Consider the following 19,309-nt stretch of genomic DNA (forward strand, 5'->3'; position numbering starts at 1 on the left):
AGGGAATAATCAATGAGAGAGAAACATCCATCATCTGCCTCCTGCACACCCCCTGTTGAGGATTGAGCCCACAGCCTGGGCATGTGCCCTGACCAAGAATTGAACCTGTAGTTACATGGGTTGGTGCTCAACCACTGAGCCACACCAGCCGGGCCAAGCCTGAATTTTTAATATAATTGTAGTTAGTTTAAATTTAAGTAGCTACATGTGGCTAGCTAGTGGTTGCCATATTGGACAGCACAGTTCTGGACATTTTACTGCTTTCACATTTGTTGTTTTAGATTTAGATTTAAAATCCATCTGTAACTGATTTTTTAGTAGGTGGAGAGGGATCATTTTATTTTTTTCTTGTATATAGAAACCTAGTTGGCCAATCACCAAGGAAAAGAGAATCTTCCCTAGTTTGGCACTCCCAGTTTTGTGTCTCCGGACGTTTATTCCCACCCCAGGCACCACACTGCCTCCAGTAACTGGTTGAGGGCATACTCGTTTCCAGTTCTTCAGAAGTAGCGCGGCCATTCGTGGCCCTTTCCCTTTCCAGCTAAGTATTAAAAGTATCTCCACTTCTCACAGAATTACTTCCGAGATTTTGATGGGGGTTACATTGGGTCTGTATCCCATCCAGTTATAAAACATGATAATAGTCATCCATTTTATGGCTTGCATTTCTCTCAATAATATGTGGTCATATTTTATGTAAAGGTCTTGCACATCTTTTGTTTTTTATTCCTAGCTATTCGCTATTGTAAATAACACTGTTTTCTAATTTTCTAATTATTGCTGGTATATTGAAATACAGTTGATTTTATGTTATTCTTATATCGAGCAACTTAACTGAATTAACTTACTAATTCTTAGAGTTTGTTTTGGATTTTCCACATACCCAATCCTGTCATTCATAAATAATGACAGTTGCATTTCTTTATAACTCACACATTTTATCATTTTATTTCATCTTGCCTTATTGCAATTACCAGAGGGACTCAAGTTTAAGGTAAAAAACTTTGGCTCTCAAAAGAAATTTCAATCGTTGTACTGTTGATATTTGGCTCTGTTGACTAATGAGTTTGCCGACCACTGGGCTAGTAGATTGGCACTGCTGGAAAGTGTGTGGTTATTTTGAATGTGACTAAGTACAAACTAATGCTTGCCTCTTTTTAAATCCCTTTAGGAAAAATAGAAATGAAGGTACATATGCACACAAAATTTTGCCTCATTTGTTTGCTGACATTTATTTTTCATCATTGCAACCACTGCCATGAGCCACATGACCATGGTCCTGAGGAGCACCACAGACACCATCATGGACTGACCGAATCGGAGGCGAGCAAATTCTCAGAGCTGGATGCTGCCAAAAATGAGAAAAATTATTACATTGAAAAACTTTTTGACCGTTACGGTGAAAATGGAAGATTATCCTTTTTTGGTCTGGAGAAACTTTTAACAAACTTGGGCCTCGGAGAAATAAAAGTAGTTGAGATTAATCATGAGGATCTTGGCCACGATCATGTTTCTCACTTAGATATTTTGGCAGTTCAAGAGGGAAAGCATTTTCACTCACATAACCACCAGCATTCCCATAAGCATTTAAATTCAGAAAACCAGACTGTGACCAGTGTATCAACAAAAAGATACCATAAGTGTGACCCAGAGAAAGAGACAGTTGAAGTGTCTGTCAAATCTGATGATAAACATACGCGCGACCGTAATCATCGGTTATGTCATCACCATTGTTTGCGTCATCACCTCGATCATAACACTACCCACCATTTTTCTAATGATTCCATTACTCACAGTGAGCGTGGGGAGGCTAGCCATGAGCCTTCAACAGAGACCAATAAAACACAGGAACATTCTGAAAGTAAGCCACCAAAAGGAAAGAGGAAGAGAAAAGGGAAGAATGACGAAAATTCAGAGGTCATTACACCAGGTTTTCCCCCTAACCATGATCAGGGTGAACAATACGAGCATAATCGAGTCCATAAACCTGATCGTGTACATAACCCAGGTCATTCTCATGGACATCTTCCAGAACATAATGGTCATGATCCTGGTCATGGACACCAAGATCCTGATCCTGATAATGAAGGTGAACTTCGACACACTAGAAAGCGAGAAGCACCACATGTTAAAAAAAGTGCAATTTATTCAGCTGCTAGTCACAAAGATCATAATGAAGATGACCGTCAACATGAGGTAAGTAGAAAAAGATGGTTGCTCCATAATTCTTAGATAATTGTGGAGCATTTTAAGGTGAAAAGAGAAGTAACAGTGGAATAGTTAATCATATTAAAACATTTCTAGGTAATGTAAAAGAAACACGTTAAGGAAGTTAAATCAGATTAAATTTTTTATCCGCATTTTTACTTGCATTGTTTGTTCTCAAATTTGGGTTCTTAAAATCTAAATGTTTGAAGGTTGTTAGAAAATATACCCTTATATTCATTATTTTACTATCTTATGACTTTCTTAACTCCGCAAGTTAATTTTCATGTTGTTATTAGCTGGTTTCCAGATATTTGAAAATTGAAGCCTTTTTTGTTCAGTCTTTCCTCTTGGGAAGTGACAAGACAGTTTCTTTTTTATGAGTATTAACTTACTGAATTAATTATGTAATGGGTCCTAGTCATTGATATAGCTCCAAATCAGGTATTTTGTGCATGTCGTAGGTTTCTTTTCTCAATGTCACTTTATGATAGGGCCTACTTGCTCATGATACAGTCTTTTCTCATGCCTTTGACAAATTTAGGGTGAATGCAAAAAGATACAATAATAGGAAACTCCAAATTTTCATGATTTTTTTGAATAATTTCACATCAATTAATTCCTTTTTAGTTTTTTAAAGCTATATTAATCTTAAACACATTTATTTTTTGTTTTATGAAAGGTATATTAACACCTTTGTTTATTCTAATTTTTATCACTCTTAAGTTTAGAAAAAATTGAATTTATTGTTCATATGTATAAAAAGGAGCACCATGTAATATAGAATATGATGGAATAAGACTTCATCCTTTGTTGTTTATGTCTTTACAATTTAAATATGTTTTGCATCTAAGTAAATATCTTTGTGTTTCTTCCCTGGAGAAGTCACCAGATAATTTATTTTTAGCAGTTATAAACACTGATAATCTTAGTTTACTTTTAAAGAATTATATTCATCTATTACTATGGATGATATCCTAGAATCTTTTGTTGTTAATAACTGGACGTTATTATTAATATTTACTTTTTGTGTCAAACTTGTAGGGTCTGCATCATCAAACCTGATGCGTATTTTGAATTTTCTCAGGATTTATGGAAATATTGTATGCATTGTGTAGTATAGTACCTTATGTTAAAACCTGGGAAGAATCATTGTTTGTTTGTATGTGTGTTCTGGGCTTGTTTTTTGTACCTAGGTAAAATCATAGGATGAGCTAGCACGTCAATAAACAAGTATGCTGCCTAAGTGGGTCTGTATGAAAAAGAGGCAGTACCGTCTTTTCGCCTTAATTTTAGATACTTGTTTTCTGTATGATGGGTTCAAACTTGTTTGCCTTGTTTCCTGCTTTGTTTTGATTTGCACTTAAAGTTCTAGTGGATGAAGCTGCCTTGTTCTCATCTTCCAGCTTTAGCATTGGGCTAGAATCCCCTTCGGCAGGGAAAAAGTCTGTCTTATACTAAAATACAAAGTTATTAAAGTAATTTAAGTTTATTTAACACTGTTTTACAAGTAAGAATCTTGAGCAATTAATAAATACACTTTGAATAGAGAAGTGATTGCCCCCACCTCCTTAAGAATCTTGAGATTACAGTTGTGAATCTCTCTTATCAGTGGCAATAGATCATTATCTTTCATGTGTTAGAATGGAAGAATGTTTAAAACCCATAAAAAGTCTTGGGTAATAAGTTGAATGTATCCCTATCATAAACTCCTATCCAAAAGCTTTATTTCTAATATATATATTGTATTACAAATTATTTTCAAATAATAATTAGGATATTTTCTTTATACAGTAAATTGTTTCAGCATAACCTTTCTAAAATACTCTTTAATTTGTTTTATCAATTTCCTTACAGTGTTTGAACGTCACTCAGTTGTTAAAATACTATGGTCATGGTGCCAACTCTCCAATCTCCGCTGATCTATTCACATACCTTTGCCCTGCATTGTTATATCAGATTGACAGCAGACTTTGTATTGAACATTTTGACAAACTTTTAGTTGAAGATTTAAGTAAGGATAAAAATACAGTTCCTGAAGATAAGGCAAATGTAGGGGCATCGGGTAAGAAAGATTTCTTTTTCTCCTCAACACAATTTCTATTCTAATTTTTTTATGTAGTTGAATTAGAAAGTATTTCCAAATTACTGCCCTACTTTTGATGTCTTTCAATATGTTTTAACATGTACGTTTAAAAGACTGGGGTAAGACAGGAGGCATGGTGGTATAGTGTGGCATTGCAGGGGAAGGATTGTGCTAGGGAACTAGATTAAAAAGGATACACAGGCTTGTGACAAGTGGGTCTTTCCTGACGAGCAAATGTAAAGAACGGGCCCTTAGTTAAAATTGTTTGTGTTCTAATTGCTTCACATTGAGCAGGGTGTGATGATTGTTTTTAAGGAAGTACAGAGGAAAGCCAGTGGGACCTAGGGAGTATTACACTAAGTGAAAAAAGCCAGTCAGGGAAGACAAGTACCATATGGTCTCAGGTATCGTGATTACCAGAAGGAAAGGAGGATGAGGGGGGACAGAAGAGGGTAAGGGGTGGGGATACCATTTGGTGATAGAAAGTGACTAGACTTTTGGTAGTGAGCACACAATACAATATACAGATGATGTGCTATATGTTGTATGCTTGAAACCTATATAATTTTGTTAACCAGTGTCACCCCAATAAATTCAATAAACTATATTTTAAAAGATAAACAGAAGCCTGTCATTGTAACCATTATGTTCTTAACCTGTGCTGTGCTCAACTGCTTCCTGCTCAAAGGGTCCTTCAGTATGCTTTGCTAGAATATGACGGGAGATAGAGAGTTCTATTTAGTTATACTTCGTAGTGTTTCAACAGGTGATGCAGTCAGACAGGACAGTGGTATAGAGGTAAATATTGGTGTACATATGTATTGCTGTAAGATTAGTAAGAAAAATGCAAGAATGGTCTTCTAGGTAGAGAGGCTGGGTCCAGACTGGTGTGTGAGTAAAGGGAGACAAAGTGAGTCCATGCCCGGATTGGAGTGCTGATGTTTGGGTGGATAAAACAGGCCCCTCTCTGGCTTCCTGTTCCCTGATCGTGGTGGGGGAGTAAGTACCTCGAGAGGCACCGTCTTTCAGGTGCTTCTCCATTTTCACTGTGACAGGAGAGAAGGGGGAGCTAGGCCTGAGATTATTGAACTTAAAACAAAAGTCATTTGTTCTTTACAGGGAAAACGGAGACTGACGAGATCGTCACATCTAGATTTAAAATTAATAGCCTTTTTTATTTTTAAGGCTTCGAAAAATTTTAATTTTGGCTTCCACATCCACTGTAGATTATGAATTAGAGTTTTCCATACTGTAATATTGGAATAATCTATATATTATAAGCTGCTGATAGATGCTTTACTAGTAATATTGAAAATTACAGCTTATTCAATCTGAAAAGCCTTAGAGGAAATTGTACTTGCTTTGGGAGACAAATACATTACTAATAATGAATTTTGATCAGTTGTTTGCAGGTGGTTATTAGCATTGTCAGAAATGAAGATTGAAGGAATTATGTCCTAATAGATGTTGATAATTGTAGAGAGAAGGCCCTGCTAGAAATTATTTTTAATGACTGCTGTACCATTAAGAAAGGTTAACTGGTTCTATATAAGTCTCCCATAGAGGCACATCTACTACCTCATTAACTGTTCAAAGACTGCTGTAAACCCAGTATGCTATATACTGTGTACGCTAGAAATCGTTTGTTTCTCAATTTTGGCCCATTTAGTCATAGAGCTGACCCTAGCTTAATTGCCAAGGGGGTTGTGAATAGGTTGATAAGCATTTTCTGCCAATTAAAATGCTGAAACAGTGTAGAAAACTGCCATCTTGCGCATGCTTTGAACCAAGTTAATTAGAAAGTTTCCACAGATGAGCGCTTCTTTTTAAAAGAATGCATTTTCTCTCTAGATAATGAGAAAGGGAATTGGTGAATAACTAAGCTTGAAGACCTTTAACGTTTTAAGCGACCTAATTTGCAAAATAAGTGAAGCTTGTTTGAGACATTTAGCATTTTTTTTAATTGCAGTTGGTATCTTGGGTGCAAATAAAGGAAACATTTGGTAGTTGTATTTAATAGTTTATATATTCTTAGTTTGGTATACATTTTATAAGAGATGCTTCTTTAATGTGTTTTTTAAAAATTGATTTGAGAGAGAGAGAGACATCAATGTTGAGAGCGAAACATCGATTGGCTGCCTCCTACAGCCCTCTACAGGGGATCAGGCCCACAACCTGGGCATGCGCCTTGACTGGGAATTGAACCGGTGACTCTTTGGTGCATGGGATGACACTCAACCAACTGAGCCATATTCCAGTTTTTATTTGTCTTTATTTTATACCAAATAAATTGTGATTTAAAAAGCACAGTAATTTGGTTAGAAATCAGAAGAATTTTATTACCCAAATTGCTTTTTTCAACACCTAGAAAATTATGATAGAGTTTACTTAAGCTTAAATGCAAATATTATTATTTCTAAAAAGTAAGGGTTTTTTTTTGTGTGTTTTTTTTTTTTTTGGTTGTTTTTTTAGTTTTTTAAGTAAATTGTACAGAAAGCCAAGTTGGAGGAAAGAGAGTTTGGAACGGGGTGTGGAGGAGAGATGATATCGAGGAAAGTAGAACTGAATTATCCTTGTACAAATAAGAAATGAGATACAGTAATAAGACTCTTCTGTATATTATGTGAATATATTTCCATTTGGGGCTAATATGTAGTTTCTTAAACTTTTTTTAAGAAAGATTTACAAAGGTTCCAGTATATTAGGTACTTGATTTTCTTTAATGCTCCCAGGAGAGGTTTATAATCATTCAGTCTAGATGTTAAGAGTGACTCACAGCCTTAAGTCATTTTAAGTCCCTTTTTCTGATAAGGTGGGCCACGGAGGATACTATTTATAATTTGCTCTGAGTTTCTTAATTCCTTTTTTAGGTATTTAAGTTAGTTATGCTGTTATTTATTTTGTTCTGTTTTTAAGCATAACAGTGCCAAAATATAAAGCTTCTTAAAAAGTATAGTCTGGGTATGACTCATTTATCTTATGTTTATTCTTCTTGGGAGCTTTTTTGATTGATGTTTTTATACTAATGTTGACTGTCAATTTCTTTCCCACAGCGTGGATTTGTGGTATCATTTCTGTCACTGTCATTAGCCTGCTTTCCTTGCTTGGTGTGATCTTGGTTCCCATCATTAACCAAGGATGCTTCAAATTCCTTCTCACATTCCTTGTGGCGCTGGCTGTAGGAACAATGAGTGGAGATGCCCTTCTTCATCTACTGCCCCATGTAAGAAATCCTTTTAAACTTAAAAAATAAAATAAAAATGAAAGTATTTAAGCTAAAAGGTTCTTTCATTAGCAAGCTCTAACACAAAAATCTAGTATTTGTGCTATTTTATTTGCTTAATAGGATACATATTTTTCCATTTGAGCAGTTTTAATAGCAATATTTTTTAAAATAAATTGAATCATTTTAAAATAGCAAAAAGACTGCTAATGTCAGTTTTATGTTCACCTGTCAGAATGTATACATGTCAAGTCACTACGATGTATACTTTAAATTATCTTACTATTTTATAGGCCAATTATACCTCAGTAAAGGTAACTTTAAAAACCCCACACTTGCTCAACTGGAAGTTTTGAAAGTAAATACTTAAAAATCAAAGAGTGATAGACCTCTGTATCTGTATGCGTATAGCAGTGTGCTCCGGCACCTTTATTGAGCAGGAGTAGGCAGACCTGCTCAGTTAGTTAGCTTCTACAGGCATGTCACTCTTTACATCCAGGCCACTTCGCCTTTCGCCCGGCCTTCTCTTGGTTTCTAACATTTGGGTACACTCTAATGGTAGGACCATGAGCCCACTCTCCCAGTGCCTTGATTGTACCTTTCAAGATCTGTTGCCACTTGAGAGTAGTTGATCCAGGATTATTATTTTGTGTCACATTATGAAAATAGTGGGCTCTTTCATTCCAAATGTAAATGACAGGTTTGAGTATTGTCTTATATATCCTCACCATCTGCCTTCTGGAGTGTGGGGAGACAGAATTGCATGTGTATGTTATGAATACCTCTTCTCTCTTCTGTACTGTGGTTGAGAATTCCAGATCTAGTATCTAGAACAATGCATGACATTGTCTTTTTAAGAAATTAATTAATCTTAAAATTTAATATAAAATTTTTAAAGTTTATTTATTACAGGTTATTTACTTACTTTCCCCTTCATTTCCACCCTTGCTTGCCCTTTCTGACAGCCATCAGGAAAAGCAACAGTCTGTTTCAGAACTGGGCCTATAAGAACAGTTGAAGTGTGAGCAAAGTTTAATTGCTGTTTATTTTTTTCTTAAGAAGTGTTATTTAGATAAAGTTAATACCTTTTTGAATGATCTTACCTCTTTTGAGAGGTTTAGAAACTTCGGTTGACCACTACCATATGGGGAAAGAATACACATGTATTAAGCAAGGGAAATACTTAACAGTCCTTCTCTAATGTTTAAAGTTCTCTAAGATTAATATTGTGAAACGTGTACATTTCACAATTAAACATAACTTTATTAGCACACATATATTTATTTTTGCTAAAGTATTAAAAATAGAACATTAAGCATATATTCCAGTATATACTTCTGTATAATCAGTTTAAGAAAAAGTCAGATTACAGGGAGTCACAAGTAATCACCTGTTGGTGAATTCCTTTGTTTTATTTTTACTGAATACTAGGCATTTATCTGGGTCATAGACATCGCTCCCTGTTTTCTTACTGCTGATATGGCTCTCTTACTCCTCTCAGCATTTGAGTTGGTGGTCTTTGTTTTAGAGTTACCAGGAAATGTACTTTCATAGCATTTCAATAGCATTTTAATTATTTGTTTCAAATTTTTCCTTATTCTTACTACCAGTCTCAGGGTGGACATGATCACAGTCACCAACACGCACACATGCATGGGCATGGCCATGGCCATTCGCATGGACACGAGCCCAAGAAGTTTCTGGAAGAATATGATGCTGTACTGAAAGGACTTGTCGCTCTAGGAGGCATTTACTTGTTATTTATCATCGAACACTGCCTTAGAATGTTTAAGCACTACAAACAGCAAAGAGTAAGTACTTTTTAGTTGTTTGCTTCACTTTCTGGAATGTAACACTCAAAGACCATCATTTTCTGGCCATGTGTTTAATTATGGTGTTGGTGTGATTTAAGTCTCTGTTTTTTTTTTTTTTTAGTTTTTTTTTTTTTTTTTTATTTAGAGAATACTTTATTAGTTTCTGTAATCAAACCCATGTAGATTAAGACCTTACATATTTAATACAGTGAGTTACCCTTGTACAAATGGTTACAAAGAGTATTACATATGTCTCCTTTTTCCCCCCCATGACATTCCCCCAGCCCCTACCCCCCGCCCCCCCCCCGCCCCGTGTCTTGTGTCCATTGGTTAATCTTATATGCATGCATATAAGTCCTTCAGTTGGTCTCTTAATCCCCCCCCCAACCCTCCCCAGGCTCCCCATTGTAGTTTAACATTCTGTTCAATGTTGCTCTGCTTCTGTATCTACACCTGTTCGTCAGTCCATACTGGTCCCCTTTATTTGTCCCAACCTCACTGGAGTAGTCTCAACCTCACCAGGGCCGTCTGAGCCTCACCAGGGCCATTTCAACCTCACCGGGGTCGTCCCTACCTCACGGGGGCCGTTTCAACCTCACCGGGGTCGTCCCTACCACGCCGGGGCCGTTTCGACCTGACGAGTCGTCCCTACCTCACGGGGGCCGTTTCAACCTGACCGGGGTTGTCCCTACCACGCCGGGGCCGTTTCGACCTGACTGGGGTCGTCCCTACCTCACGGGGGCTGTTTCAACCTCACCGGGGTCGTCCCTACCTCACGGGGGCCGTTTCAACCTGACCGGGGTTGTCCCTACCACGCCGGGGCCGTTTCGACCTGACTGGGGTCGTCCCTACCTCACGGGGGCCGATTCAACCTCACCGGGGTTGTCCCTACCACGCCGGGGCCGTTTCGACCTGACTGGGGTCGTCCCTACCTCACGGGGGCCGTTTCAACCTGACCGGGGTTGTCCCTACCACGCCGGGGCCGTTTCGACCTGACTGGGGTCGTCCCTACCTCACGGGGGCTGTTTCAACCTCACCGGGTTCGTCCCTACCACACCGGGGCCGTTTCGACCTGACTGGGGTCGTCCCTACCTCACGGGGGCCGTTTCAACCTGACCGGGGTTGTCCCTACCACGCCGGGGCCGTTTCGACCTCACCGGGGTCGTCCCTACCTCACGGGGGCCGTTTCAACCTGACCGGGGTTGTCCCTACCACGCCGGGGCCGTTTCGACCTGACTGGGGTCGTCCCTACCTCACGGGGGCCGATTCAACCTCACCGGGGTTGTCCCTACCACACCGGGGCTGTTTCAACCTGACCGGAGTTGTCCCTACCACACCGGGGCCGTTTCGACCTGACTGGGGTCGTCCCTACCTCACGGGGGCCGTTTCAACCTGACCGGGGTTGTCCCTACCACGCCGGGGCCGTTTCGACCTCACCGGGGTCGTCCCTACCTCACGGGGGCCGTTTCAACCTGACCGGGGTTGTCCCTACCACGCCGGGGCCGTTTCGACCTGACTGGGGTCGTCCCTACCTCACGGGGGCTGTTTCAACCTCACCGGGGTCGTCCCTACCTCACGGGGGCCGTTTCAACCTGACCGGGGTTGTCCCTACCACGCCGGGGCCGTTTCGACCTGACTGGGGTCGTCCCTACCTCACGGGGGCTGTTTCAACCTCACCGGGGTCGTCCCTACCACACCGGGGCCGTTTCGACCTGACTGGGGTCGTCCCTACCTCACGGGGGCTGTTTCAACCTCACCGGGGTCGTCCCTACCTCACGGGGGCCGTTTCAACCTGACCGGGGTTGTCCCTACCACGCCGGGGCCGTTTCGACCTGACTGGGGTCGTCCCTACCTCACGGGGGCCGTTTCAACCTGACCGGGGTTGTCCCTACCACGCCGGGGCCGTTTCGACCTGACTGGGGTCGTCCCTACCTCACGGGGGCTGTTTCAACCTCACCGGGGTCGTCCCTACCACACCGGGGCCGTTTCGACCTGACTGGGGTCGTCCCTACCTCACGGGGGCTGTTTCAACCTCACCGGGGTCGTCCCTACCACACCGGGGCCGTTTCGACCTGACTGGGGTCGTCCCTACCTCACGGGGGCCGTTTCAACCTCACCGGGGTCGTCCCTACCTCACGGGGGCCGTTTCAACCTCACCGGGGTTGTCCCTACCACACCGGGGCTGTTTCAACCTGACCGGGGTTGTCCCTACCACACCGGGGCCGTTTCAACCTGACCGGGGTTGTCCCTACCACGCCGGGGCCGTTTTGACCTGACTGGGGTCGTCCCAACCTCACGGGGGCTGTTTCAACCTCACCGGGGTCGTCCCTACCACACCGGGGCCGTTTCGACCTGACTGGGGTCGTCCCTACCTCACGGGGGCTGTTTCAACCTCACCGGGGTCGTCCCTACCACACCGGGGCCTTTTAGACCTGACTGGGGTCGTCCCTACCTCACGGGGGCCGTTTCAACCTCACCGGGGTTGTCCCTACCACACCAGGGCTGTTTCGACCTGACTGGGGTCGTCCCTACCTCACGGGGGCTGTTTCAACCTCGCCGGGGTTGTCCCTACCACACCGGGGCCGTTTCGACCTGACCGGGGTCGTCCCTACCACACCGGGACCGTTTCAACCTCACCGGGGCCATCCCAGCCTTACCGGGGAAACAGGATGTTTGGCCCTCTGTCCCCTGCCGGCGGCTCCCCACTAGACAAAATCTCCAGGCATTCCTGGTGGTTGCACATCCAGCACTCCTGCCCTCCACCAAGTGCACAGACTGCCTGTCTGCTGTCCCGCAGTGCCCCACCAGAGACTGGGACCAGTGGGCATGTCTGTGCGCTTGCTGGTACAGCAGTTCCACAGTGCCGGCCGAGTCAGGCCCAGCCCTGGCCGGCCCCGGACCCGACTCTGCCCCCCGATTGCGTCCCTCCCAGATGCAAGGAGCTGAAATCTGCAGCCTGCTGGGATGGGCTCTGTACTTGGTGCTTCAGCACATCCTACTCAGTCTCTATGCGCTTCTTTCTATGCGAGGGGTTGAAATCTGCAGTTTGTTGGGTTGGGCTCTGTACTTGGTGTCACATCCTACTCAGTCTCAATGTTCTTTCTCTCCTTCCAGTTGTAGAGCTTCCACTGGGCCAACTTTCCCATGGTTCTGTATGATAGGTGTTTGTCTGATATTTGGTAGTTTCGATGTTGTTGTGTGAGGTAGCACGCACAGGTCTCTTCCTTATGCCGCCATCCTGGTTCTCCTGGGTCTGCTTCTTGAGTGTGTCTCTCATGGCTGTGAGCAGTTGAAGTCTGCAATTTGTTGGGATAGGCTGCAAAAGCGCAGGTGGGTCTTTTTGTGCACCTGGCACAGCTTGGATGGGGATGTAAATTGATTAAGGCTGAGACTCAGGGAGTCGCCATGGCGGAGCAAATAGCACTGGCTGAGTCTCCGCGGCCCCTTGACTCTCTGCCAGGGCTTTGTGTCCCCCAGTGCCGGCGAGCAGCTGTGCAACAGAGTCTCCCTCACTTTCTGATGGCTGCAAGGCCGTGCTGCCTCTCCCCGTAGGGTCTGGTGCTTCATGATCCCGCCTGAACCAGCTCAGTGGATTTGAAAGTTTGCAGAAGAAAAGGCGCTTCTACTTGTGGGTCTGGCACAGCCCAGATGGGAATGTAAATTGCGTAGGGCGGGGTCACAGGGAGTCGCCGGGGCGGAGACTCAGCGGCCCCTTGCCTATCCAGGACTCCAGGACTTTGTGTCCCCCAGTGCCAGCGAGCAGCCGAGCGCCAGAGCCTCCCTCGCTTCCTGACCGCTGGAAGGCCGTGCCGTCTCTCGCCTTGGGGCCTGGGGCCTCAGAGACCCGCCCGAACCAGCTCAGTGGATTTGAGAGTTTGTAAAAGCACAGTCATTCCCTCTTGTGCCTCTGGCACAGCCCTGAGGGTAGGGCGGGGTCACAGGGAGTCGCCAGCGTGGAGGAAATAGCGATGGCGGCGTCTCCGCGCCCCTTGCCTCCCCGGGACACCAGGACTTCTTGTCCCTCGGTGCCGGTGCCGGCGAGCAGCCGCGTATCAGAGCTTCCCTCGCTCTCCGACCACTGCAAGGCCGTGGCCGCCTCTCCCTGTGGGATCTGGGGCCTCAGAGACCCGCCCCGAGCAAGCCCAGAGGATTCGAGGGTTCGTAAAAAACCGAGAATCCATTTGCAGCCCGCGTGGCGTGTGACTGCGTACCTCTGGTTTTGGTGCCTCCGTAGCTCCCACTCAGTCTCACTGCGCTTCTTTCTTTTCCTCCAGTTGTAGATCTCCCACTGGGCCAACTTCCCCATGGTTCTGAGTGGCGGTTGTTTACTTCATAGTTGATAGTTTCAATGATGCTGTGAGAGAGCAGCACACACAGGTCCGCTCCCTACGCCGCCATCTTGGTTCTCCTCAAGTCTCTGTTTTTTAATAGGTTATCTTCATAGTAATAAATGGCTTTGATCCTGGCCATTTTTGGTCATTACATTTATTTTGGCATTTATAATCAAGATATGGCAATCTCAGCTCATCTGCGTCACATCTTATTTAACTGAGTTTAAACAGGATGCAAAAGCTATTGGTTAGTTTATGCTCACAAAAATGCAGAAATATGTAAATACAAGCAAGTTTCATCAGTCTTCTTAGGTCATTTCAAGTCTAAGTGGCTTTTATTGTCATACACTTGAATGAAAATGTTTTCAGACAGCATACTTCTTTATCAGAAAAGTCTTGCCAGTGGTAGAGTCCTAGAGGTATAAGACTTTATATTCAGGAAGCTTTGTAGGAAGGAAATAAGGGAAATGAAGGAAATGGTGATTCCTCTCAAGAACAGCAAGCCACTTGGGAGATGACGCGAGGACTGTTGGTCACATACCCTGCTTGTCATGAACTGTCTGTGGTTCCTGTCACATTTATGAGAATAACACAAATATCCAAAGAATTTTCTCCCCAAGAAGGTAAGTTTGGGGTTACATTCACCATGATTATACCTCTCCCTGTTCAAGTTGATTCATGTGTGTATCTAAAGTTCTATCTTGAATATATCTCACTAACATGTTTGTGATACCAGTGCTGATTATCTTCAGTATCTGCTCTGTAAATCTAGAGGACATTTTTAGGAAGCTTTCCACACAAAAAGGATTAGAAAATGCTTACATTTTGTTAGTTAACTGCAAATATTCAAAAAAGGAAAAATACCTTCTTCTTCCTCAAGAACATTGGATAGTCGTGATCACCATCTAGGATACAACTAGGATACAGTCCACACCTAGGATACAACTTTTATGCTATTTTTATGTATATATTTTTGGTATATATATGTGTTGTTTATAGATCTTCTTGAGACAAAATAAATAGTTTATAATAGAACTCTGCACTGGGAGACAGGGGGAGTGATTCTAGTTATTGCTCAGCCACAAGCTAGCTGTGAAACTATGATTCGTTCATGATTTTCAGTTGCTATCTATGGGAAGTAAATCCTACTTCTCATTTTTATAACCTATTCCAAGTAGAATATGTTTAGTTTTAATTGCTATATTTCAGTAGGACATCATCATATTTATTTGCCTCCAGAGGAGGGGTGGTCAGGATGGCGTGCCAGGGGAGAATCATCTGAGGATGGTAAGGAACTGGGAAGGACCAACTAGAGCAAAGGGAGAGAGATTCCACAGCACGTGGTGTTTGAAGGTTGTGGAAGGTCGTGGATGGAAGACTAGAATGTGGTGGAAGGGTGCCGAGTGAGAGTGGCTGACGGGGAGTGAGTCGGCGAAGGCAGTCACTGCCGACCATTCAGAGAGGGCTGAGCTGGGCTTGAACCACAGTTATGGCATAGGATTGGGGGAGAGGAGGCGGTTAAGAGAATTGTTAAAATGAAAGAATCAATAAGAAGACTTGATATTTGATTAGATGTAAGAAACACGAGAATTTAGAGTCCATCTCTGTAAGTACCTAATTTAGATCACAGTTACATATTGCAAACTATATAAAGGAGTTTTGGAATTACTATGAAGCCTGAATTTTCTTCAGTTGTGTATACCTATTAACATCGAAGCAGCAGTTGGTATTTAATCTGTCTAAATTATTAGGGACTGTATAATTTACAGAGAAGAACAAAATACACAAGTTTTCCTTTTTTATAATTTAATCTTGATCTCAGTTTGAACTTAAATTTACCGGCAAAATGAAACACATTTATTTTTGTAAAGTAAACTAATGTAGGAGAACAGAGTCCCCAAAATATGGCAGCCTATTTGTAAATTTGAAATTGTGGGAGCCCTAGCTGGTTTTGCTCAGTGGATAGAGCGTTGGCCTGTGAACTGAAGGGTCCCAGGTTCGATTCCAGCCAAGGGCACACGCCCAGATTGTAGGCTGCATCCCCAGTGTGGGGCGTGCAGGAGGCAGCCAATCAGTGATTCCCTCTCATCTCTCCCTCCCTCTTCCTCTCTGAAATTAATAAAAATAAAAAAAATTGTGGGAGGTAAAAAACAGAAGGTGTTCTTGGCAGAGGAGTATTGTGTCTATAATGAGGAGGTTTTCAAGTATATCCAGGAAAGGAATCTAGGCAGTAAGTCCGTACACGTCCTTTATGATAAACAGGACAACGCCTAATCTAAGGTGAGACACTGCTGTGCAGGTCTTTGGAAGAAAGGAGATGAGTGATACTCGAGTAGAACAGATACTTGATCGTCTGATAGAAAAGTCAGCTTTGGGAAGGGAGCGTTCAGAGCATCAGTTCAGCAACACCTGGCGATGACTGGCTCAGGCCGGCTGAGCTTGAGGGGTGATTTGGCAAGTTTTTCGGAAAGTGGACAGTCAGAGCCACAGCAGTTACAAGATCCCAGCTGCCATTGGCCTTTTCTCCTTTACCCTCTCTCTCCCTCTCCTGGGCTTTTACTGTTGCTGGCTCCCCCTTCCTCTTCTTTAGTGACTCATGGCTGTTGTTCTCTCCTCTAGGATGTCTCGATATTATTATTATTATTTGAACATTGTCTGTTTCTCCTGTTTCTGTTACCTATTGCTACGAAGCAGAACAACCCAAACTTAATGGCTTATAGCAACAGGGATTTGGGCGGGCCCAGCGGAGGAGTGTTTTTGCTTTACTTGGTGTCAGCCAGAGCCACTCGCTGCTACATTCACACTCCAGTGCCTGCTAGGGCAGGTGAAGTCCAGGAATGCCTCCCCCCTCGTCTGTGTGCCTGCATCTCGGTCTCCTCTCACACCTCCCGCCGAGTCCAGACCGAGCTGCTCCAGAGCACGCGGCTGCTTCCCCGCCAAACAAAGTGCCAGCCAGGCTCTTTCAGACCAGTCCCCCTTCCCCCGGCCCAGCCTCACTTCCGCTGTTCTGGTGAAGATACGGTAAAGGCCAGCCAGAATTCAGGCAGGGGAATGTGCTGTACATTCTGCGGGTGGAGAAGAAGGCTGAGGCCGGGAGGGAAGACACTACTAGCCTGGACGGGCTTACCTCGCAGCGTTAGGAGACTGACCGTTTACAGCTGTAAACTGTCTAACATTCTTGTTATTTGTCTCTTATGTTCACATAGACTAGAAGTAGAACTTCAGGTTGCAAAGCCAACTATCTAACATATTTGTTATTTGTCTCTTACATTCACATAGACTAGAAGTAGAACTTCAGGTTGCAAAGCCAACTATCTAACATACTTGTTATTTGTCTCTTACATTCACATAGACTCGAAGTAGAACTTCAGGTTGGAAGTGTTGTTAGTGGTAGCTATGTTGAAAAGGAGGCTATCTATATATATATAAAAGGCTCATATGCAAAGTGTCCCCTCAGGAGTTCGATCGCTCGCTATGACATGTGCTGACCACCACAGGGTGGCGTGGAACGAAGGAAGGCCCCGCCAGCAGCTGGTTAAGGGAGGCCCTGGCTGGCAGCCAGAAGGCCCCAATTGGTCCTGATCGCCAGCCACGCCTAGGGACCCTACCTGTGCACAAATTTTGTGCACTGGGCCTCTAGTTTAGAGATAAGTTAGGACAATTCAAACCTAAACAATAAAATACAATAATTAGAATTTATTAGTAATTGAGAACAGATTAGATGAGAAATGAAACTTGTCTTTATCGCAAAGCTTAGGGTCAGTTACTTATAGGTCATTTTAATACATCACCTCATTTAATACTCATAATCTATCATTTTCATTTTACAGATGAGTATTATATTTAACAAATTTAACAGTCTCAGAAGTTAATTGCAAATTTGGTATTTTAACTGAGGTTTGACCCTTCATTATGTCACAAGTAGGGAAATATGAGATTGCATTAATCACAGAATAAAATTCAAAGGAATAAGCATTAGTTTTTGGAATTTACTATTCCCACACATTATTAGATAAGAGAGATTACATATATTTCACATATTTCATTTGGGTTGCATATAATAATATAGTAGTGTGTATCCTTTTAACTTTGAATTAGATGAACTTGAACCTTTTAGTTGAGTATTCAAAAAACACACCAACATACAAATACAGCTGGATTTTTCATCTGGTTAGACCCCTTGATTAACTTGTAAAATTTTTTCTCACTTCTTTATCATATAATTTATGCCAGGAGTTAACACCAGTTATCCCCATAGATGTTAATAAGTGAATATTGTTGCTACTTGTGGCTGCAGATTTGATAATAATACCAGATTTTTTCCCAGGGGAAACAGAAGTGGTTTATGAAGCAGAACACAGAAGAATCGAGTATCGGAAGGAAGCTTTCAGACCACAAGATAAATAACACGCCAGACGCCGACTGGCTGCAGCTCAAGCCTCTTGCAGGTAGGTAATAGTTCTCACGAGAAACTTTTAAAACATCACAATTGAAATATCGCTTCTAAACTGTGTGTTGCTTAATATTTCGTGTCTTTGTGGCTTCCCTAATTTTAGTTTCTAATTTAAATTTTCTTAATTGTGAGTTTGTCTTAATTGTGCTTTTGTTAGTTTTTTGGTTTGTTTCAGCCTTATTTGATCTCAGTTTGAACTTAAACAGGACAACGCCTAATCTAAGGTGAGACACTATACCAGAAGTGGGAAAAATTAATTACATTACAGGGCAAAAACCCTATTGTACTTTACAGGAAAACAATGAAATGGACAAACAAAAAGGCTTTGTGAGTGGTAGGTTAGCATCATGTTACTTCTTGGCAAGGCAAGGTCTATGTGCCCTCGGCATGTGGAAGGAGGATCAGCCTTTGTCCTTAAAGGAGAGGGATCTCTGTGCTTGAGATCTCTGCACACCCATCCTTCTGTTCTGTTGCCTGGTAGATGTAATAGGTAGCTTACGATTTTTAGGGAAACAAAAACTTTTTTAAAAAAATATTTTTATTGATTTCAGAGAGGAAAGAAGAGGGAGAGAGAGTCAGAAACATCAATGATGAGAGAGAACCATTTATTAGCTGCCTCCTGCACACCCTCTACTGGGAACCGAGACCACAACCCTGGCATGTGCCCTTGACCGGAACCGAACCCGGGATCCTTCAGTCCACAGGCTGATGCTCTGTCCACTGAGCCAAACCAGGCAGGGCGCAACCAAAACCTTTTAATCTAACATTCCCCTTTCCTGTTTCCCCTGAGTGTACCAGTGACTTTCTGCAGAAAAGAAGCAGCCTAGACCCCACTGTAGACTCTGCCCCAAAATAGAATTTGGGAGGTATGAGGATATTTGTCACATAATAAATAACTTGAAAACGAGGTCAGAGGTCAACCTCAATTTGAAAAACAAACCTTAACAGATGTTGTCATTTACATGAATTTCTGAACTTCAGTCTAGTGATGATTTGAGTAGTATTGTCAGTGAGGTGGAGCACTGAGAGATGCAAGTGATTTACACTTTGTCTTTGTCTTCTTGCATGGCAAGAGGTTCCAGTGGACAAACTTGAAGGTTTGTTCTTTCTCTGAAAACTTAGGAGTTTATTTTATTACCTGTAAACGCTACAGTAACTTGCACTTTTGGTTTTCATCAGCTGTTCACGATGCACTCC

General features: G+C 42.6%; 1 protein-coding gene across 5 annotated transcripts in view; it reads left to right on the forward strand.

The window, feature by feature from the left end:
• The window catches only part of SLC39A10 (solute carrier family 39 member 10), a 104,886-nt gene that overhangs the window by 78,258 nt on the left and 7,319 nt on the right, over positions 1 to 19,309 (forward strand). For all 5 annotated transcript variants that reach the window (XM_070421729.1, XM_070421730.1, XM_070421728.1 and 2 more), the window contains exons 2-6: positions 1,172 to 2,196; positions 4,063 to 4,270; positions 7,345 to 7,514; positions 9,125 to 9,325; positions 17,987 to 18,107. In XM_070421729.1, coding sequence (XP_070277830.1) covers positions 1,183 to 2,196; positions 4,063 to 4,270; positions 7,345 to 7,514; positions 9,125 to 9,325; positions 17,987 to 18,107 — 1,714 coding nt within the window. In that variant the 5' untranslated portion in view covers positions 1,172 to 1,182. The remainder of the gene's footprint in view (positions 1 to 1,171; positions 2,197 to 4,062; positions 4,271 to 7,344; positions 7,515 to 9,124; positions 9,326 to 17,986; positions 18,108 to 19,309) is intronic.

Source organism: Myotis yumanensis, unplaced genomic scaffold (genome assembly GCF_028538775.1).
Source record: "Myotis yumanensis isolate MYYU_CA2020_CCGP unplaced genomic scaffold, mMyoYum1.0.hap1 SCAF_8, whole genome shotgun sequence".
In the NCBI taxonomy this organism is placed as follows: domain Eukaryota; kingdom Metazoa; phylum Chordata; class Mammalia; order Chiroptera; family Vespertilionidae; genus Myotis; species Myotis yumanensis.